The following is a 23,100-nucleotide window of genomic DNA, read 5'->3' on the forward strand; positions in this document are numbered from 1 at the left end:
GAAACAGTCCGAGAGGTTAAAAGTCATCTTTAAAACAGTGGAGGGTTTTCTAATTTGATACCTTTTGAGTGACAGCATGTCAAAAAGATTTTAACATCTAGGAGAGTTTAAAAAGAAAAATCCACAGTAAATACAATTCAATAAGAACTTGCTCTGACTCTACCACTAGATTGTACTTTTCACTATGACACTTTACTGAACAGCTCTGATTTGGCACTGGATCAAAAGATTGAAAACCTATGACCGTCTTGTACTTCAATACATAGACAGCACTTTCAAATATCTCCAATGTAAGTGAGCCAGTTAGTATTAAGTACAAATTCTGTTTATTCCTCTGTAGATTCCTCCTAAAACAGAGTGTGTGCCTCTTCCAGTATATAAGTTGATGCATGAAATATGTGTAAAAAATAAATCTGTCTTCATGTTTCAGAGAAGGTATTCCTCTTTTTATTTTAGTATGATGTGGTTATAATGTTCAGGGTTGGCTCAGGCTGTGGAGTCGGAGTCCCAGCAATGACTTTTAATGGCGCCCAGAACTCCTGGCTACGCCCCTGCTTACCTTATTTTAGGCATCTTTTTAATGACACGCTTGCATATTTTTCTACTGAACACAAAGCAGAAGAATAATCTTTAGTATTGAATCCTGAATGTGCAGAGCAGTGGAAACGTGTTAATAAAGTGTCACTCATAGAATTGACTTCAGCTTTGAATTAAACCTTGTTCATGAACTGATTAATGAAAGGCTATAGTTTTGCTCTGCAGTGAAGTTGGGAGGATCAGTGGACTCAATAAAAGAGCCATTGGAACATGACGAAATCAGAACAGTTGTCATGGGAACCATGCCATTGCAAATGTTTTTGACCTTGAGCAGATCGTGGACATCCAGTTAGATGGAGGGTTCATGGATAATGATCATGTCATACTTGTTTTGTTGCGGTATATGAACTGAATCTATTTTTTGCATGTCTTTAATATCAAGATATTTAATTATCACATTGAAACCAGATCTTACTTGGCCCCCATGACTTAAATGACCCCCAGCACCCTTCACCCACTAAGGAAATATTTTCATGGCTGCTTAATAAGGATCAACAATGGCTCTCGTACCCTGCAGTCTCAGCGTGACTTGTAAAAGAATCTGTGGTTCTCAAATGAAGTACTCAAAGAAGTCTCAAGGGGGTCCATGGCCGGTTCTTTGTATTTTTCCTCATTTAAAAAATGTGCCCTTGCAGAACTTAAAAAACATTCTAGACTCAAAATTAAAATACTGAGGGTTTTCCAAATGAACAAACGTCATCCTCAACTTTAATTCAAGTTCTCAGAGAATTCATTGAAGTTGAGTCTCATTTACAATGATACCTACACATATGCACATACATAAATGACAAACAAAATCCTTTAGAGATACCATAGGAGAAAGAATTAAATGAAATACAAGAGCAATAAGAACAGTTAAATATACATGATTTACTGCACAAACAGTTGACTCATTAAGTTAATGCAGTGAAATGATGGATGCACTGAGCTAACATGAATCACAAGTTAAACAATTATGCAGCTTCTCCTTTCCTAACTGATACAGATCTATAAATTATCTTTAAATATAACCATGTCCAACTTTATTAAAGGATTTGTCCTGATTTCAAAATTACCCCACGCATTGTTTTCTACATTATATTTTCTTTTAAAATCAACATTAGGTGAAAACATAATGCATCCTTGAAAGGAGGTTGATATGGGGATATAAAGATATGTTAATTGTTACCATCAGCACAAATGTTCTGTGTTAAATGTTTGTATTCTATGATTTTGAAATGTGCATTCCTATAAACACCTGACTTTTATGGTAGCTGTAGCACAAGACGAATGAAGGTGCGCACAGGTGATGCTGTGGGAGATCAAGACAGCCTTCATCTCCTGGGACCCTGCGGCCTCTGAACCATCGCCTTCAATAAAAATCATGGCTGCCGTCGTCAACATGGTGATATGATACGTCAAGGTTGAATAATGTTATTCCACTGCAGGTCGACTGCACGGCTTCTGGGGCTGGAGTGGCCCTGGCCCTCTGGCTCAATGCCCAGCTGGACCTTTAATACCATTTGGAGTTGAGTTAAGCAGTCTGGAGGACCTGCTCATCTTCCCAATCAGTCAATGGGGGGCACATAGGGGCATTGTGTAATGCTGGGAAATGTGAAGTGGGCTAGTCTATACTTTTCCTGACCTCTGTAAATAACACTTGATGCACCGTCCGAACTCACTCTGAGGAGAGAAAATCTGAGTGTAAAGCTATGGCATAGATTTAGTAAACCCCTTTGGATATTCAAGTGCACCCACAGTCAGTAAGGGGACTGCTGGGCTTCCGACTATTTATACGTAAATTATTTTTGAGTGTTTTTAAAAGTATGCATTTTTATTTAGTATCTGCCAGAAGGTTGAGTTTATTTGAACAATTATATCTATTTTGTTGTTTATTGTAATCTCTTATCATGCATCCTATCTAACATATGTGCCATATTCACAAGGTAAAAAGTTACTTCAAAGGTGAGTACAGCAGTAAAATAAGACAATATATTACCCTCTTAGATGCAGTAAAGTTCAGAGTAGAGAAATTAAATTATCCAGTCACTATAAAGGGAAAGTATAAGTGTCTTCACATAACTCGACCATTAAACAGCTCCTCGCGCGCTCTTGGATTTACAAACTTCTCTGCTGTAATATGAAGTCGAACCCTATTGGTGAATGGAGGAACCGTCACAGCCAATCAGATTGCGCCTTCTAACATACAGAAAAACTGAAGTTGTTGTCCTATTTCCTCAACGGAAAATGTCCGAGGAGGGTGAGTTATGCTGAATTAATTGTAACTATTTTGTGTGAGTGATACTTTTTTCTTGACATTATGCACACAGATATGTATGTACGGAGGATTTCAACGAGGGGGAGACAGCTAATGTTAACTTTAAGTCCGTCGCCGCCATTATACCACCGAAGAAGCATATCCCGCCCTCCTTCGTGTCTCGTTTCTTCTTCTTCTTCTCCTTAATACTAAAAACGTAGATCACTGGTCCAGCTGGTTAAAGGAGGTTTAGTTGCTAGCGAGTGTTAACCCCGATGCCTTCTATCTTAACCTACGTCTTTTTGTGACATTAGCTTTAGGGCTAGCAGGAGAAATAGCTCGATGGCACGCTGGTGGTGCGTTAGCCGCGTTGCTAGACAGACGTTAGCAACACAGTGCTGGTTAAAGATAATACAGCTTCATAGCTAACTCCTAGCCGCTAGCTTCGGCTAACGTTAGCGGTGTTAATGTATCTCTGCTGCTGTCAGACCAGAAGTTAAACAGTTACAGGGGCTAACACGAGGCTCGACGATTGAGTAATATAAGACTTGTATGTCATTTTTTTATAATCGTGTGCCCTCTAGAGTCTGCACTACACTGACATAGTCTCTACTGTGAACCCAAAACATGTAATGGCTAGTGTAAGGTTAGGTAATATCCAGCACCAGGCATGGCATGGAGTAACTTTCATGGGATTGACTTTAATAGGAAGATGTTTTTATTATTATTATTTTTAAATGATATAGAAGAACGTCCGATTATGTAAAGGATGGTTAGATCAAATGAAGGCCAGACTGAGTTGTGTCACAAAACTAGTGACATGTGTCACCTGCGGCATGGCAGTATATGTTTGTGCTGATAAAAGGGACATAAACGGGCACATAAACAATCAGACAGTTCACTTTACAGGAGGGGTCACTATTAGTCTGCATGCGTATATTTGTAGCAAACCTCCTATAGAGCTTATTACTAGCGATCACAGCACTCCATTGTCGCCCAGTGTTGAACATTAGTGAACTTTGAGGTTAAACTACTTTTTTTGCGAGTTAATTCCACATTGTTCACAAAATCTGCATCTAGAAATAATCCACAGCTAATAAAATAAAAATTGTATTTATAGTATACTGTAGAAATAGTTTAGTGAAATTATGACTAAAGACTAAGAAATCAAACACTTTAAAAAGGTGATTTAGAAAGGTATGTGTAAATACTAACACCAGCAGCTTATAGGATAATAATGTGATAATTTTCTTTAAACTCTGTAGCACTTTGAGATTCTCAAATGTGAAGTTCTCTACAAATAAAATGCATTACTATTATAAATTAGTAAAAAAAAAAAAAAAAAAGCTGAATAAGAGATACCTGAAGAGTAGACTATTCAAGTCTTGCTGAGGACTAAATGTGTCTTGTGATCTTGTAGCTATAGAGGTGACAGTACTTGATCGCTCTTTTGTGTGCATGATTTTGTGTGCATGAATTTGCTTGAATTTCCCTCGGGATCAATAAAGTATCTATCTATCTATCTATCTATCTATCTATCTATCTATCTATCTATCTATCTATCTATCTATCTATCTATCTATCTATCTATCTATCTATCTATCTATCTATCTATCTATCTATCTATCTATCTATCTATCTATCTATCCATCCATCCATGGCATCTCTCCATTGGTGCACGTGTGTAGCATGAGGCCACATACAACGGTGTGAAATTTTCCCTTAGGGATTATGAGGTCTTTTTTTTTTTGGTTTGAATAGCGATCGGTAAGATATATAGTTCCTATATGTTGAGGGAACTTGTTAGGGAAAGGAAAATGCCTTAAGAAAACATGAACTTCTCATACAGTATATGACCAATTGTGGTAGAGTTACATCTGAAATGAAAACTGTTTTAGCTGGGGTTGATGATTACTGTTAGTCTGGGAAATTAGAAGTCAGTGAGCGATCGACTAAAAGCAACTTTTCAAGGGATGTGTCAACGATGGCAAAACTATAGATTAGTTTCTATAAGTAATAGCTCTGTCCTCTTTTATTAATGACCTATAATAAACGAGGAGTTGTCACATTGGTGTCTTCATGAGGTATTGATGTTTCTTTCAGAAGCCCTTTTCACACTGCTTTTCTGGGAAAGTGCCTTAACTAAGCTCAGCCATCAATACATCTTGTACATTCATGTTGATTCGGCAACAGTTTAATATACTTGTCCCAGTCTGTGATTTAACGTTGCGTTTTAGCAAACAGGGCACAGCAGGAATCGTATATACACACGCAGTCAGACGTGCACGAACATATAGCACTCTCTCTGCTGCTACTGTCTCATCTCCCAAACACTTTGAAGGAGGTACAGAGGGAGGATCGCGTAGTCCCCCTCATCATGCCATCAGATTGAAGGTGAAGCATAACAGGATCTTAATGTGGCGCCTTGAAACAGCTGTCTATATATTGTTGTAATGCACACTGTTTGATTGGTATCCATTGATTTGTAAAGAATGTATTTTGCATTGGTACTTCCATTAAGAGGCACCATGAGCCAGACTTCACTTGCAGTTGGTCCAGTTTAGCACATCTAATTGATGTTGAAGCTAAATGATGGCTTGGCCCACAAAATGACAGAGAATGTGAGAGACTTGGCAGCGTCTCTACCTGAGCAGCAGTCTGCATGGTCAAAATAACAATTAGCAGAGACTCGGTGCATGGTGAGTCATCTTGGCAGCCCCAAAGTTAGCCTCATGGCACTTGTGTTCAAGCTGTTGCCTTGATAATATATGCAGGCCCATCTTTTCATCAGGAGAGGGCAATGTTCACAATCTAAACTAAATGGAACGCACTGCTGGTTAGGCATCTGCAAAAGGCTCACGTTGTGATGGAACTTTGATATTCAAATCATGCTGAGATTGTGCACTGTTTCACCTTTATCTAAATCAGTTTTGCATTGCTGCGTTTCTAATGAAACGGTTTTTCATTTCGTGTCCCCCGGCAGCCATGGAGAGTTCTTCGGTGTACATGTGCTTCCCCTGCTACCAGGAGTTTAACACACTGGAGGAGGTACTTGAGCACCAGTTGACGTGCACTGCTGAGGATGAACAGCCAGACGCATCTGGAGCCACCCCAATCACTGTTCCAGTGCTACAGACTGAGGTAAACACTAGTCAACAAGATCCCATTTTTACCGGTGTGGTGCACAGATGTATCATGTTAAGCCGGGCCGTGTTCACACTGATGATGCGGCCTTAAATGATCGCATGAGAGCTTCTTCAGATCGACTTTGACATTATAAGCATAACTTTAGTCATAAATTGACAGCGCACAGCTACTCATCATAGTAATAGTGACCTTGATCAGAGCACTTAACATTGAGTTGTTTGTTATGATTTATTGACTCACTTCAAGGCATTGCTGTGTATTCACACCTAATTTAGGAGTGAGCTAATGTCCTATTTTTATCTAGCTTTCCCTCGTTGGTTTTAATGGGCCAGACAAGATAATAGTAACACCTGTCAGTATACTGCAGCACAATATAACAGCATCACAAACTGCAGCCTTTGAAACGATCATGCAGTTGATCAACACCACAGTGTCAAGACCACTATAACCTTCACGAAGGATTTTTAGTTAGGTGTCCAACAAGTAAACTAGCAGATTTTTTTGTTTGTTTTGGAGTTACAAATCTTTATTGTTTTTACTTTTATTTAGAAGATAAAACAAACACTTGAGCACAAATATAAATAAATATATAAAAACAAATATCAGAAAGAGGACAACTGCCTCTGGCTAATCAAGAGTAAAGAGCTGGAGTGGAGATGTATAAACATTAAAAGTTGAAACATCAAATAAAAGCAAATATGGGTTATAACAGTTCTACGTCAGCCTCAACCCCCCCACACACACACAAAAAATAAATATATATATATATATATATATGACCTCTTCATACACTGGCTGTATCTGTGCAGTCCAACTCCCAATTACTCCAATGATTTTTCCATGTACTTAAGCTCTACCTTGGACCTGCTCTCTGTGCAGCGTAATGGCAAAATAACACATTAGCACTTTGTTTATATCAGAGTAATGAGTCACTAGTGAAGCAAACAGGTGTAATGAGTAAAAATGGGCTCGATCTAAAAGTGTGTTTATTATGAAGTGTTGGTTTTTAAAGTCAGTTGTTCTAATGGCGAGACTGAACAGGAGACAGTGTGTGTGTTGTTTTATTTGCATAAACTCTGGTCTGGCATATATCAAGCACATCAGGGTTATTAGAGCTCTGTCCTGAAAGTGTCCATGCATACAAGGTGATCATATAATGCAGTACAAAAGCAACAAGAGTAAATGAATGCAAACCTTCATGTTCTGTGCACACAGGTTCAGGGGACTTTATTTGTAGTTAATTTGTTTGCAGCCAGCGAGATCCACGTTCATTATGACAAACATTTATATATTTGATGTTACAATGAAGACATTTGGGAGACGGAAAACTATTCAAACGACTAAAAAATGGCAAGAACCTACAAAATTATAAGTTTTCAAGTTCCACCAATCAAGGCATAAGTGAGAGAGAAGTCTGAACCAATAATGTTTCATTAAAAATCAAAATAGATCATCTCGTCAGGCAGGGTAAAAATCAGTTTGGGGTTAAAATGAATAAATAAAAGTTGTGTGAAGTAGTTCTGTACCTTGAGAGAGAGAGAGAGAGAGAGAGAGAGAGAGAGAGAGAGAGATACTTTATTGATCCCGAGGGAAATTCATGCACGGAAATTCATGCACACAAAAGAGCGATCAAGTACTGATAAGCAAAGCAAAGCAGGAGAATCATCACTTAACACTGAGGTAGCTACGTGCTGCATCTGTCTCCTATACTGGGACGCTGAATAGAGCTGTGAATCACCAATCACACGACTGGATCATTTCACAATCTGATTCAAGGGAGCTAAACTCTAATGTCTCTCCCCAGTGCAGTTAAAGAGAAGGGATTACTAGTGATGAAGGCAACATGCAATTTTAAGTGTCTGGAATTATGTCTCTTAAGAGAAAATATGAACAACCTTTTTCTATGTGTATTCTCTGGTGTGTAAATTCAGTTGTTTTTCTATTGATTTCTATATCAGTGAAATTCAGAGGCCTGAACATTTTTGAATTGTAATCACTTTTCCATTATGTGTCCTATTAGAAAATTCTGTTCTATTGGGATGAATTTCAACAATAAGCTGACCTCCTAATTTTGAGGTCCAGGAAGACGCATTTGAATCAGAAAGTTAGAAAGTTGTACAATAGGCTGAATTAATGTGTTTTCCTTTGACATATTGAGCTGAGTTTTTCTTTTGGCCCTGCTGTGACAGCTGACAGAGACCCTCAGGGTTAAAAGCAGTCTTTGGCTCTCGTTTAGCAGCAGGGCACGGCTGTCTGAGCTTTTGCCCAGACTTCCATCCTTACAGTCTTCAACACGCGTCCATAAAGCCCAGTGACACTCATGACAGACAAATTGCATCCTGAGTTGCCAGCGGGGAGAGGAGCATGAGGAATGCATCCGTCAGTGCCGTACTTTCTCTTGATGGATGGCTCGTTGGCCTCCTTATAGATGAAACAGCTGGAGAAACACTATAAAACTTGGGTACCTTATGGCCTTCTGGCTTTCACGTTGCCTTTTCATTGCAGACATTTTCACTTCATTAGATAGTTTAGCATAACTTCCGTATATTGGATTTGACTTAGCAATAAAACACAGGTTGTTTACATCTACATAAAACTCTTTTAACATGTGTTTCTTGTTCTGTCTGATGTGCAGGTGGAATGCAGAGAGCAATAATTGGAGAGGACAGTTTGATAACGGGCAGTGCGTTGGAGGAACTTGTTTCTGGTCTCTCGTCTGCAAATGAGACGATCAAACTCAAACGTAGATTGTTACAGCAATTTCCTCACAATACTTTATTCTTAATGAGTCCTATTCAGCCTGTCCACTGAGTTTTCTTCTTTAAGTAGGGCACCTTACTTTTAAAAAACATATGCTCCCCTTCTCCTCATCTCTCAGTGTGAACTAAGTGTGACTCATCTGCCTCATAAACATAATAACTTAGAAGCTCTCCAAAAATAATGGAGTCATTTGGTATTCAAACTCACAAATCTTCAATGAGTGTTCTTCATTGTAAAGTAGTATCTAATAGTAGATTAATAGTTTTGTCATTTCAACTGTGAGGTCAAAGCTCCTTAAACCAGCAGTTAGTTCATTATTATTTGTTTACTTGAAGTGTCAATTGAATTTATTCTTATGACTCTTGTTGCAGCTTGATACCTGAGTTGGATCGGTGATTCCCAAAGTGGGTCACCGGACCCCTAGGGTGGCCCTCGGGTTATAAAAGAGGGGGCCCGGCAAGGCTTTATAAAAACCTTGCACACTCTTTATTACTGCTAACAAAGCATGTGGAGTTTTGTGAGAGGAGAAGTCTGAAAACCTTTAGTTATGGCTTTGTTTTTTTTCCTCCAGGTTCTTGTCTAACACTGAACTTCTGTTCTCTGCTTTTTAATGGCAAAATATAAACAAAGAGATTGACTGACAAGAGTACCAGTAGGTGCCCTGGCGATGCAGAAAAAAAAAAGTCCCCATGGGGTGCAGTTTTTAGGGAACTCTCTGGGCTTGAAAATGTGTTCAGCTGCCAAAGGAGGGTCCAGCAGAATTGATTGAGAACCCATGCTTAGCTGGATTTCGTATGAATTATCAAATATTCTTGTACTATGTGTTCAAACCTAAAAGCTTTTTTTTTTGTAAACAGACACAATGGATTATAAAGAACTAAAGACAAAAACATTTGAATCCTCCCAGTATTTTGCACACTAGGGTACATATGCCCCTTATTTCATATTCACTAAAGCAAATGTACTAAATGGACAAAGCATGTTGTCTAGCATATATCCTCAGTGTTACTAGATTTGTTTGAGGGTTATAACCAGCTTATCTAAAATTTGACACATGCAAACCTTTAACAAATCAGGCCCATTGTGGATATAGGTGTTGTGACCAATGAAACTGCTCGCAGCTTTAAGAGAACTTAAACATGAAATGTATTAAAGCGTACATGTTCATGTAATCAGAACTCTTTCAAAGTTGACGCACTAGAGGTTGTCTTCAGAATCTCCATTACTGAGTGTTTAAACAAACTCCCAAAGGTCATAACACTAATTGAGACCGACTGAACTGTTCTGATTGAGGCTGTTTCAGACATCTTTAACCTTGATCTCCTGTTTCTATCTTCCAGTCAGATTGAGGGAGCAAAGGTAAAACCCCACTGAGTGACCCACTCAACCCTGCTGGGCCTTCGATAGTTATCAGCCAGACTGAGGCCTTATCTCCGTCTGTGTGGAGCTCTCAGAGGAAGTCTGGCTCTAAACGCATGCTGCTGTACTTGACCTCAGTACCCCAACACTTAATTTTCATCCCTCATCTGCCAGAAGGAATAAAACAGATTAAAAACACTGCAGGATGAGCTGCCCACTCCATTTGGCTTCAATTAGTAGTTTTGTTGTCATTGTAAAAACAGAACAAATATAACAAACTCTGTTTTCTTCTGTTATTTCTCTGTTGTCTTTGCAGCAACAGGTAATAGATATAACGAGGACAGTTGCAGTCCCAGAGATTCAAGTCCATGAAGCTGAATCCTCCATGCATCTTGTTGAGAATGTAGTCAAGCAGGCTGCAGTCAGTGCAAACGTGACATCGGACAAGCCCAGAATCCTCTATCAATGTGGGGACTGTGATGAACTTTTCAAGACCTTGGACCTGTGGCAACAACACCGTAAAGAAGAGACGTGTCTGCAGTCTGGTAGCAAGTCAAAACCTGATTCACAACCTGAGCCAGAGACTGTTGCGTTTCAGAGCACAGATTCGACTTTAAATCCTGAAGATTCTTCTGTCCTGCAGAGCGAACAAAGTCCAAATCTTGAACCAGAACCAGTGGATCCGCCAATTGAAGAGGAAGAGTGTCATCAAGTTCCAGAAACTGCTGCTCAGTTAGATCAGTGCGCTGATCCTCCTGTTTCTGAGGAGGCTGCTTCTGCCTCTAATCCAGAGGAGTTGTCTCCAAAGAGGAGGGGGGCGAACAAAAAGCCGAAGCCTGAACCTGTGCTCCTGTGTGTGGACTGTGGCTCGTGCTTTGGCCTGGTGTCTGAACTGGTGGCCCACCGGAAGACCCAACACGGCTTCGAGGAAGCTCTGCACCGCTGCTCTGTGTGTGGAGAGAGCTTCCTAAACACCACACTTTTTCTCTATCACCGCAAGCAACACCGGCAGAAAGGCGAGGAAAGGGTGGAAACGACTCCTCAAGAAGTAATCGAGGAAGTTTGTACCCAGAGCAATGGGACCAATGAGCAGGAACAGGACGCCAATCCCATCAGCGTTTCTGTCACCTCAAGTTTCCAAAAGCCCGAGTTGTTCATGTGCACCCAGTGCGGGGATAGCTTTAGTGATGACACGGGACTGGCCTCCCATCGGAAGCAGAAGCATAACCTGACCAGGCCACTACACAGTTGTCTCCAGTGTGGAGAGAGCTTCATGAACACCACCCAGTATCTGTACCATCGTCGGCTGCATGGCCTCACATCGGTGGAAGAGGTGGGAGATGCTAAAACTGATGATGACGCTGCCATGACTAGATCGCAGGATACCCCAAAGCGACTGCTTTCCCCGTCTGCCTCTGCTAGTGAATCAGGTTCACCCCTCCCTAAGAGAAGCAGGCCAACTTTCAGGATCCTGAGCGGTGTAAATGCACTCAAAGGTAAGTTAAAATATGAGTCTTTAAGCTCGTAAGGGATTAAATAAGGCAGGGGTGTTTTGGTCTTTAATTAACAGGTTTTTGTTTTTTTCTGTTGTAAGGAAACAAAAGTTCAGGGACCAAAGAGGAATTAGAAGGCAACACTGCTGCAGACTCAGACAACACCAACCATCCTCCGCCTGCCAAGCTGCTGCAGGACTGGGCTCGCACACCACTACCCCACGTTTGCCCCTACTGTGGCAAAACCTTCACCCGGCGTGTCTTCCTTCGCACTCATGTCTTCAGCCACACGGGAGAGAAACTCTTTACATGCAAGGTGCCACTCAGAATTGAATCAACTTGTGTCCTCTCTTGAGTTTGAAGGATAATCTCCTTTGATGTAAATGTCATTTATGTCTTGTAGCTGACATTTACGAGATGATGTAATCCTTTTGAAGTCTGTGAGGTTTAAGGCAGGCACAATTTGAAGCTGAGCATTATAAAGCTGTACACCAAGTTACGTATCGTGCAACAATCGATTAGAGAAAACAGTTATAGATACAGCTGTGGCACTCATCCTGATCACTGTTGTCATGTAGGTGTGCACAAAGTCCTTCACAAACTCGCAGAGCCTGCTGCGCCACAGCATGAGCCACACTGGAAACAAGCCCTACAGCTGTGATGTTTGTGGCAAAAACTTCTCCCAGGCAGCCACCTTGAAGAGACACCAACGCATTCACACGTCAACACAGCCCAGGCGCAAGCGTGGACGCAAACCGGTATGGACCAGAACCTTTTTTTTTTTTTTTTCTCTTGATTCCTCTCAAATGGAAGGCCACACAAAAAATGCATCATGATGTCTCAGCTGTTGCCAGTTATTTTGTTAGGTCAAGTTTGAAAAGATAAACTTTGACATTACTTCTGCAGAACAGAATATTTGAGGTTCACAGCGAGATGTGAACTCCTTGTCATTGCCAATAAGTTTTGTGTTTCTCAAAGCAGGTGTGTACTTTGGACAATGAGGGAGCTGCTCATCTCTTCGCCTGTCCTCACTGCCCGTCAAGATTTAACACAGAGGATCAGCTGAACCATCACAAGTAATGACACAACAATAACACTTCATTGTTGTTCAGCTTTCTTTTCTTGCATAAGTGGAAATAATTTAAACCCATTGAACAAATATCCTGCACAACAACTATTAAGCAATTATTTCCAACCTTGTTTATAGAGTAATTTTGGCGCAAACAGAGCCTTAGACAGGATTTAGCGAACCCCCCCCCCCAATTAAGGAGCTGTAGTACCTGAACCATGTGCGACTATGGAGCAACACCTTTAAGCTGTGTAGCAAATGTGCTGACTGAGATACCTGCGTGCCCTTGAGCCTCTGAGGCATATGATTGACAGACAGAGGCCAAGGAAATGAAGATGATAATGATAACCTTGCACAGGACTGAGCCTGGTCCTGTCCTCCTTGGTTGAGCAAAATGGAGCGGATATACTGTGTTTGTTTATATTTTATTGGCCTTGGCTTAAGCACATTGGATGTCAAATAAAACCGCCTGAGTAAGGTTAAAGCACTGACTTTAGGCTATTCGCTCTTTAAATGTTTGCTTTTTTATACCAAGCGGATATTGATCTACATATCAATGTGCACATTGTACAATTAAATCGTTTAGCTGCCGTTTGACCATTAGTGTAAATCCAATGATTAGCTGACCTCAAAGCAGAAGAAGTCAGACACGTCGTCTTTAAACCCCCAAAATGTTTCACTCTTCAAATCCTTTTGGATTGACTAAACCGGTGAACTGTTCTTGAAACTAGAGATGAACTAATCAGATACTGACATCGGATGCCAGTTTGGGGTCAGTCTATTGATATTAGTACTATGTTCATGCCTGCATGCATGGACAAAGTCCGCTGCTCACTGAACTGCTGCTTTGGTCTAAGTAAGAAGGGAGGAGAATAAGTCAAAGCAGTCTGGATGTTTCGTATCATGTTTGCTCCGCTAACATGTTTTACAGCTACTTGCAATTTCTGTGTTTTGAAGGACTGTGGTATCACTGCAATTATAACACAAATCTTCAAGCTCTGCACAGTGAAGTACAAATCCTTTTCATTTAATGAGAATATGTACTTTTTTACGGGCTGATATTGAAAGCAGAAGTATATCAGAGCAGTAACGTCTGTTTATCAAGAGAGGTAACATCCGAATGAGGTAACATCCGATTTATGAATCTCTACAGGAAACCAGTGGACAGTGGAGCCTGAGCACGAACTGATGGAGTGCAGGAACACAATTCAAAATGAAGAAGTTATTAAAAATTGAGGGCAGCCATTGTTTATAGTGCAGGATGAATCCACTAGAGGGTGCTAAGGATGAGAAAAGCTGTGTGAACTTTGTAGGTGTTAGCCCTACCAAGCGCTATACTCTGCCTGGCTTGCACTAATGCTGCTTGAGATGGTGGAAAACTCTCTGACAGAAAGTGAACGAGCAGAATACGAAAAGGTCAAACAAAAGACTTGTTACAGACTTGCCACATCCTCTGATAGTATTTTTACTTGTTCTTTTTATTTTGTCAGTGAAATTTGTGAATGATTACTGGGGGAACATTTGCAGAATTTTAAGAGGTACAACATTATACAGCAACAATTAAGAGATAAATTGACTTTAAAAGAAATACCTTGTTGGTGAATCTTGACTTAATGAGTCTTCACCGGCAGATTGAGTTTCCTCCTGATAAAGAATCAGATTCTTTGTCTATATTAAGACTAAACTTTCAGCTCAACAAAGATTGTTGGTTTCTTGTTTTTTGTTGAGGAAATGAGAACAAATAAATGTGTTCATCACATCATTTTAACTCTTGCTGGTGAATAAATGGATGTGTTTCTGATGCTGTATCATCTGTATATTAAATCTGGTCCGGGAGTGGAGGTGACCCTGACAGATATTTTAATCCCAGTGTCTGCTTCAAGGTCAGCTGTCCTCGACTCATTGATTTCTCCATTTAACAGAGAGCAGAAACAGGGCCTCATGTGAAGGCCCTCAGAGAGCCTTGCACATCACCTCTGACCCTCTGCTTTTCTTTCAGTGGCTGGCTATGTAGGGTTCTTTCTCGTCTAATGTGATATGATATCTGGAGTATAATACTTTAGAAACACCATTTAGTGAATCATCACGTCTGTTCAACTTCAACATAACCTGTGTTTGTCTGATTATGAGTAACTTCCAAAAGAGCACGTAATGTAGATTCTCTATACAGTGATCGCTGGTCAGATGCAGCATGAGGTGAAAGCATCCTAACACTTCTCTCCTCCCCTAAGGCTATATCCAGAGTAAAGTTATGCAATGGATAAATTTAGTCTTTCATGTCCTGACTCTGACTCCTCCTAGTTTACTGCTGTGCTTTTATCTCCAGCGGTTATACACTCAGCTAATAGCCCTTGTTTAACCTAAAGCACAGCTCAGCACATGCTTGCTGGTAATCCCCTGATGTGTCACATATTCAGTCGCAGCTTAAAACCCCAAACCATGACTACCATACAACCCTGTTTACACTTTTTATAACTCTAATTATTCTTATGACTCATATTAGCTCTGTTTGTTTTCTTGAAAATAAAAAAGATGGTGGAATTCAAAACCTTATCATCAATAGTATGAATATTTGACACATTTTTGTAATGGTGTTTTTGTGTTTTTAAACAGACTGCTGCACACCAGCCATCCTTTCCCTTGCCATGAATGTGGAGAAGCCTTCAAACGCAGGAAAGACCTGGACCTGCACTCACTTACTCATCAAGGTGGGAGTTCAAGGCTCAGTCTGACGTTTTTGTTCAGCCCTGTGTCCGTACGAATCACAGGTGAAACCCTGAAGCTAAAAATGAAAACCACACGAGCCATATGGACCGTAGCGCTCTGCCGTATCCTTCAGCATCTTCTCTATATGTAGCTGTCGATGTCACACTCTTATCAAGTAGCTACAATATGTGTCGATCTCTGATAACAGTCAGGAAGATCAACGATGAGATCCAAGGAGGTGAACGAGCCCCTGTGCCTGCTCTTAATGGAAACCAATTAGATATGATGTCCTTACCAGTACAGCATGCAGTGAATTACTATTGATTAATGCACACACAACCATCAATGTCCCCATCAGCTCGCCTGGGTGGCCTATCTTGTTTATTTACAAACATACATCCCTGTTTCATATGCATTGTTCGTCCGACGCATTCGGTCAATGACTTTCCATTGATTTGCGTCCCTTGTGTAACATAGGAGATAAATTAATTTGGGCGCATTGGAACGTCAACCTCGTTAGTTTAGCTTGAAGAGTCAGCGTGCAGCAAAGGTCAAAGGTATGTGGCTCTTCTGAGAGATATGATTGGAGGAATTGATCCATTGATCAGTCCAGGGCCATTGGCTAACGATGTCCTTATTAAAGGTTTAATTTGTGGGTCTCAACTCGGAGCAGCGTGGCTCGCCCCTACTGGGACAAACAGTGCAGATGGTTAGCAGATTGCAAGATGTTGGCGTGACGACCAATAGACATACTGATGAACCATCAGTGTCAGCTGTTTCTCTGCCAGGTCTCCAAGAGCAACCCAGTGAGAGTGGGCTTGGCTTTCCAAAATACAATCGGGGCCCCCTCTGATTCAAGCTGAAGTGATTAGATGATACATTGATCAGCCATGTGAACGGACTCTACAAACAGCTGATCAACTAAACACTTCAAGATATTAGCTTGGTTATCTGTTTTTTTTCTGTGTTATATAAAATATGTTGTATTCAATCTTTCTTTTTAAGTTTTGGACTCTTGGTTGGACAAAAAGCACTTTTCCGATTTTACATGTGGTTAATGTGATTAATTATTTTTGACAAACTTAAAAAAAATGAAGCCTGTTTTTCAAAGCAGACTTCTTGAGATGAGGAAGAAAACACCATGGTGTTACTCATAAACTGCAGAATGGCTCAGTGCTTTTCAAGTGTTTCACTTCTCTGTGACTGAAGGACATCGAGCTGAGGAGCCTGACTCTGAAACAGCTGTAATTCAACCATCATTAATTTTATTATCCACATCTGTTCTTCCCACTGTGACATGTCAGAGGTCTTCCATCGAGAATATGTACCGTATAATCACTAATTAAAACGCATGCTTTGTCCTTGATTATTTATTTATTTCATATGTATTTGTATAGGGACGAGTATGGAGCAAGTTACACTCAGTCACTGCTTTAAGTGGGAACACAGAATGTTGCTTATCTGACTAAAAGTCGACTCTGTCCTATTTCAGACAAGCAGCCAGCGACGTGTCTTCACTGTTCATCCCAGTTTGTGAACCAGTCTGTGCTGGAGATCCACATGCAGCGTTGCCCCACCACAGAGGAGGACAAGAATACTGGTCGTGGACGGGGTCAGGGCCGGGGTCGTTGCACTGGACAGGTTGGTAGAACGAACAGTTGAATAAAATAAAAAAAAGTCAAGATAAAATTCGATAGATCTTTAACCTTCAATCATTTCATTAATTACTACCCTCTTTCTATTTCCATTACCTTCACTTTCTGTTTTTTCACCTGCCTTTGTTTCTTCTTTTCCTCTGCACTCTCTTCATTTCTTCCTCAGATTGAGTGCGACCTATGTGGCCACCGCTGTATGACCCAGGAGGGCCTCGACCTCCATCGTTTATCCCACACCGGTCAGACTCCTCTCAAATGTCCTGTGAGTCCTTGCCGTCGTCGGTTTACCTCCAGCAGTACCCTGGAGGAGCACGTGCTGGCCCACTTCCATGGAAAACTCGGCAAGTCCAAAAACCGACCCCGCTTCCGCTGTCAAATTTGCCACAAGGAATTTGCCTACAATTCCACCTTCAGTGTTCACATGAGAACACATACTGATGAGAGGCCCTTTGAGGTAAGAAATCCTATTTGTATTATGTGTGTGCTTCAAAAAAAAATTCTCTCTCTCATTACTCATATTTTGTCCTTTTCATACAAGGCTTTCAACCTGTATTTCATTTTGAAATCCAACACTGCCTCACCCGTCATGGTCACACTCGTACATAGATTCGGCCATGCCACCAGATTCAGACCACGGCCATTTGTGCAGCGTGTGTCCTACGGGTGTTCCCTCCCTCCCTCCCCATGTACCTGTGATTAATGGCAGGCCTGAGTTAGGGCCTGTCAGCTCCCCTCTGTGCCTGTTACTATTCTGGGACTCTCTCCCTCTCTCTCTGCTGCTCTGGTGATGAGGCAGGACATCAACTATAGACCCATCCGAGCACGTCTGACTGTACAATTGATTTAATGTTTGTGGCTCTGCTTGAGTCATATCTACCAGGCATGCAGAGGTAAAAGGAGAACCGGTCCTCATCCGCACAGGCAGTTATTGGGACAAACATGAATTAGAATTACATTCTGTTTATGTCTGAAAGGAAACTTCACTGAGTGTATAAAGAGTAAACTCAACAGGAAAGGTAATCTTGTTACAGTACGTCTCACAGGGAAACATAAACAGAAAATCTGTCAGCAGGGATTATAGTTCCAATCTCAGTGTCTCCAGCAGAAATCAACACAGCCATTGTTTAGCGGTGCTTCATGTTTAATCAAGTAGACTTCAGTGTCTGCACTGAGATGGTACGAGAAGGCTGTATGTAAACGGATGTCAATACCACTGCTGCTATTACCCTATTCCACAACATGGATTTTTACTGGAATCTCATTACCATACATATGTTTTGTTGTAGCATATACATGAGGCAGCGCTGATTGCTAAGCCTTGATTTGTGACTGAAGACGGCTCAGAGTTAATCCCAGCGTTCTTCTGCTCCTTTCTCTCTGACACTAAGAGCAAAGCCGTTGGTCTCACAAGCTCACTGAGTAATGCACCGCCTCCTCCTGGTGTCGCAGCAAAACTGTTCATGTGATAACCGTATGAAATTGTTGAGTGAATTGATAAGGCTTATGAATGAATCAACAATGAGTCATTTATATTCACAGTGTCATATTTCTATTATTTTGATTGCGTTGTATTCGTCTTTCTCACTTCTGACCTTCCTATACTGTTCTCTCTTCTTCCTCTATCCCAACCAGAAGTGCTCCATCTGAGAAAATGAACTACTTCCACTTTGTACAACTGTTTTTGTGTCATCTTACCTTTTCTATATTTTCTCCACATAATCAATGTCCTATCCCACTTCTAGTGTGCCACCTGTGGAAAGCGCTTTCGCCAGCTGCCTCACCTGCAAGACCACGAGCGCATCCACAGCGGCTTGCGTCCTTTCTGCTGCTGGATTTGCGGCAAGAGTTTCAGCGTAGCCGCGCGGCTCACTGAGCACGCCCGCACCCACAGTGGAGAGAAGCCCTACCCCTGTTCCCACTGCCCTGCTGCTTTCCGCTCCCGCTCCAACCTGGACAAACACATCCGGCTACACGGGGACCTGCCTCTCGAGGAGGCGGCACAGGCGGCACAAGCAGCCGAGGCTGCTCAGGTCCAGAAGGTGCTGGAAGGGGCCAAAGTGCTGTCTTCTCTGGCCACCACAGGAGAAATGGATCCTGGTACAGTGCAGACCATCTATGTACTGCAGGGGGGCGAAGGAGGCACTGAGACGGTCATGATCCCCTCTGATCAACTCACTGGCATTGAAGGCGCCTCGCAGGTCGTCTTCCTGCCCTCCTCTGTCCTGGGAGCTCAGGGAATAACTGTTCCCACCATCACCATGGATGGAAATGAAATCACCATGGTGGAGACGAGCCAGTCACCTCAGCATGCCATTGAGTTCATAGTGGAGGAGACTGTTTGAAGGCAAATGTCAAACTACCGAGGAGAAAACACCACAGTACTCACAGAATAAAAAATAGTTGAGAAAATATAGACTGTTGATTGAGTGAAATGTTATAATTGAAGGATATGCTTTAATTGCCATTAAATGTAAATAGTTTGATAGATGAGTCCCAGTATGTGTAGAATAAAGTTGACTTGAGCAGAAAACCTCATGGAAAAATATTGTTGAAATAGTGAAAAATATTGAATTAAAGGTTGATGCACAAATGAAACACTCAAGAGTGCAGAATGTTCCTTAAATTGGTCCTTCAAATAGTTTGAAAAACAGGCTGTAAAATGTGCCCTCGATTGAATACAGACCTGCATTTACAGCCGCAATTTATTAGACGAGGCCCAGTGGTGGCCCATGAAATGTCTTTTTCTTTCTTTATAATAAAACGCTTCAGCTCTCACACTTGTGAGCGTCCATCACTTTGTAAGGTGGATGACGTGAGGCCATTGCCCCCATCACATCAGATGGGCTGGACTTTATTGCTTCTGCTGTAAATTGCCACTTGTGCCTTCTGACAAATCATGTAAGATGTTCTGCTGAGAAATAGACAGGCGCACTGAGCACAAGTCGCTGTGCTTATCTCAGCGCTTTGTTTCTGTGTGTTGAATGCACAGTTATGTTAGTGGAGGACTGAATGATGGAGGGTCATCAACATAGATCAACCCCTAATCTTCAAGTAATTTGTAAGACAGTATTTATTGATTGTTTTGTGCTGTAATTAAACACAATAACTGGAAAACGGTAAGATTTATGATGATCTAGCTGAAGTACAGCATTATGCAGTGGCAAGTAGTGCAATGAAATTTTCTAGCGCTTGCTGTATAGTTATCAAAAATAATGATCCTATTTGTGTCTGAAGGGGAAGAGGCATGATATGATATAAGTTTTGCCAGCGCTGCAGTCACCCATTATAGGCTTCTAAAGTGCAGTTTAGGCTGTCTCCCACCCAGTGATTGCTGACAGGGGGATTTCAACCACACGCGCACAAACACACATGCACTCAGTCTTAGTTTGTTTTCATGTCATGGAGAAAGAAATGCTGATGATTGTGCAGGGAACTGAAATGGGAAAATGGCAGCATTTCTGCAGATTGAGAAGTGTATCAGGAAATAGAGAGCTCCTGAACAGCAAAAAAAAAAAAAACCGTGCCAAGAATCCTCATTGCTTTTCTTAGAGAGTCAACAGGCAACCAGTCGATAAATACATGTTTTTCCATTCCCAGGATATCTAGGGAGCTGATATTCGTGTAGAGTAGCGTTTATCATACCTGCTGCCTAACGTGGAAGCTGAAAACACAGATGTGTAATGGAATTGTTGATGCTTGAGGGGAACACGTGAGACTCTTATGCTTTCCAGAAGCAGTTTGACTGCCGTGTAATGGTCTATTTGTTGTACAGAAGATGGTAAATTGTCTGACTGTGTCCAGCCTTGGGTATGGGGTTGTTCTTTTTTTGGTCTTGGTTGGCACTGAATTTGGATGAAAACATGTTTTCCCTTACAGTAGCAGAGTTGAAAACGAGCTTCAACTATTGCCATGGTGCAATACTGTATGAGTCCATGGTTTCACTTATTGGCTGTAAATACTTCTTTCTTCTTAAACAGTACCTGTACAATAATGACAATGTGATCCACCCCAAACTGCAACATGAGCAATTCAAAATAAAATAATTATGAGGCTTGCAAAGGATCATTTAAAAGAACTGCACGTATTTACCTCTTTGTGCGTAAAGGACATTTGAGGAATAGTGGCAAACAAAATATGCACCTGACTTTATTTTTTCTAAAATGTAATTCAATTAAATAAAAATATAATGCTCCTGATTGTTTAATACAGTCCAAAGTTATCCTCAACACGTCTTTCAACGTGTTGAAATGAAAATAAAAAATATTATAGGACACCTCTTGTCAAAAGAACAAGAAAGAAAAACCCATCTAGTAGATGAAAAAAATAGCTTTTTTTTTTCTTTCCCTCGTTGATAAAAATCCACACAATGTCCAGAAAATTATTTATCGTCAAACATGTTAAATATACTTTATGCTTTCATGTGCTCCCCCCCACCCCCACCCCGCAATCATGTTTTTGAATTATTCATTGATTTTTTATGCTGTGCGAACGTGGAGTGAGAAGAGGATTTTATCTTTTAATACAACTCAATGATATGGCCAATTATGCAGACAAACAAACACACAAACAAATAACCATCAGGTTGAGGAATGTCCTTGTTGCAAATGAAAAAAGAAAAACACAGAAAAAGCAAATTCAGAAGAGCTGCTGTAACCCTGGGCATTCCTTTGATTCTTACCTGTTTTTATATCACAAATACTAAAAATACACAAGTGACCCCTCAGGAGAGAATCTAAATGTTCAGCTTGCGCAGCAGGAAACTCGCTGACATCACAGTGTCCCGCGCGCGCACAGGTGGAGGACACCACGCGCTCTGATGATGGCTGCACCTCCAGGTAAGTAGGCTACAGAAATCATACAGGCTCGGTGAAGCGTCACACACAGTGATTAGAGTTGTTTTAAATGTTAAATGTGGTTATTATAGACTGTTATGAAATGCAGAAACTTCTGTTTCTACCGAGTGACAGACGACAGAGCAATGTTTACTTTTAAATTTTTATAACTTTAAGTTGTGTCAAGTGGTAAACTATTAGCTTTCTTTTGGCATGCAGGCCTAAACATGTTAAAAATTAGGCTTATTATCCAAAGCTTCTTTATTTAGACCAGTTCTTTACTTTCTATGACTGACTTGTCAATCGTTGTTTCATCTGCTATCAGAGTTGTCACTTTTGCACACTAAACATCAAGGGTAAGTATGCCCGCCTCTTATTCATAACTGAAAGCTATCTCAACACATGTTCTATTAGTTGACTCTACTGTATGTCATGTGTTCATCTTTGTGTGACAAAGCAGTATTTTAACCATGCTGATTTGTGCTTATTATATCCTTTGGCCTTTACAATCCATCCATTACTTTTAGCTAGTGTCATCTGTTTCATCCATGTTACCATCAGTTATTTTGAGAATCTATCCATTAGTAAGAGTGCTTCTGCTCGCGGTAGGAATGGAATACCTCTGTCCTGTTGACATGTTTTACATCTGTGTTATACAAAAGGTAGAAGATGAAAGATGAAGAACATAGTTAATGTCCTTGAACGACTCATATTAAGAATAGATAGTCAGTGAAGTTCTGCTGTGTAACTTGAGATGAAGCTCGACTTTCCTCAAAGGAAGACTCAGTGTGTTTTTATATACCAAAACTATTTTAAAAAGCCAATCCTTAACATTAAAGGTGATTAAAATCAATTCACTTAATAACTGTTCCAAGCCCTTTTTCTTGCAAATAGAGTAGGATTAGGGTAGGTTACTGCTTTGAATTTTCTCCATTTTAATGGCTCCCTTGAGGGCACTCTTGTTTGGACATGTGCATCATGTTAGTAAGCACTAGAAGAAGTGTTTGCTACATCATCAGAATCAAAAACGTTCCTCAAGTCAAAGTAATACTTCAGTGTAAAAACACTCCTTCATTCATATTTCCTAAAGTCTATATCTAGATAATCGTACTATAACGCACATAAATAATAAAAGTTTAGATTCTCCTTTTCTATGTATCATTTTAAGGTGGTCTTAATTGTTCGCCTATTGAGCCCTTTGTTTCAGGTCAGTGATATAAAACATGTTGCTTATTGAAATAACTAC

At 40.8% G+C, this 23,100-nt stretch overlaps 1 protein-coding gene across 4 annotated transcripts; it reads left to right on the forward strand.

Annotated features, from left to right (window-relative positions):
* Positions 1-2,726: 2,726 nt before the first annotated feature.
* Positions 2,727-19,617, forward strand: znf574 (zinc finger protein 574). Of its 4 annotated transcripts, none has more exons than XM_079344948.1 (10): positions 2,727-2,834; positions 5,812-5,974; positions 10,416-11,595; positions 11,694-11,908; positions 12,171-12,350; positions 12,571-12,668; positions 15,275-15,369; positions 16,860-17,008; positions 17,189-17,476; positions 18,765-19,617. In XM_079344948.1, the coding sequence occupies exons 1-10, from the start codon at positions 2,740-2,742 to the stop codon at positions 19,362-19,364; spliced, it is 3,063 nt and encodes a 1,020-aa protein (XP_079201074.1). In that variant the 5' UTR covers positions 2,727-2,739; the 3' UTR covers positions 19,365-19,617. The 4 variants fall into 4 exon arrangements, with proteins under 4 accessions (XP_079201074.1, XP_079201077.1, XP_079201076.1 ...); XM_079344951.1 differs by having other exon boundaries at positions 2,728-2,870; positions 5,817-5,974; XM_079344950.1 differs by having other exon boundaries at positions 2,728-2,836; positions 5,817-5,974.
* Positions 19,618-23,100: the final 3,483 nt, after the last annotated feature.

This window comes from Symphodus melops (assembly GCF_947650265.1).
Source record: "Symphodus melops genome assembly, chromosome: 5".
NCBI lineage: Eukaryota > Metazoa > Chordata > Actinopteri > Labriformes > Labridae > Symphodus > Symphodus melops.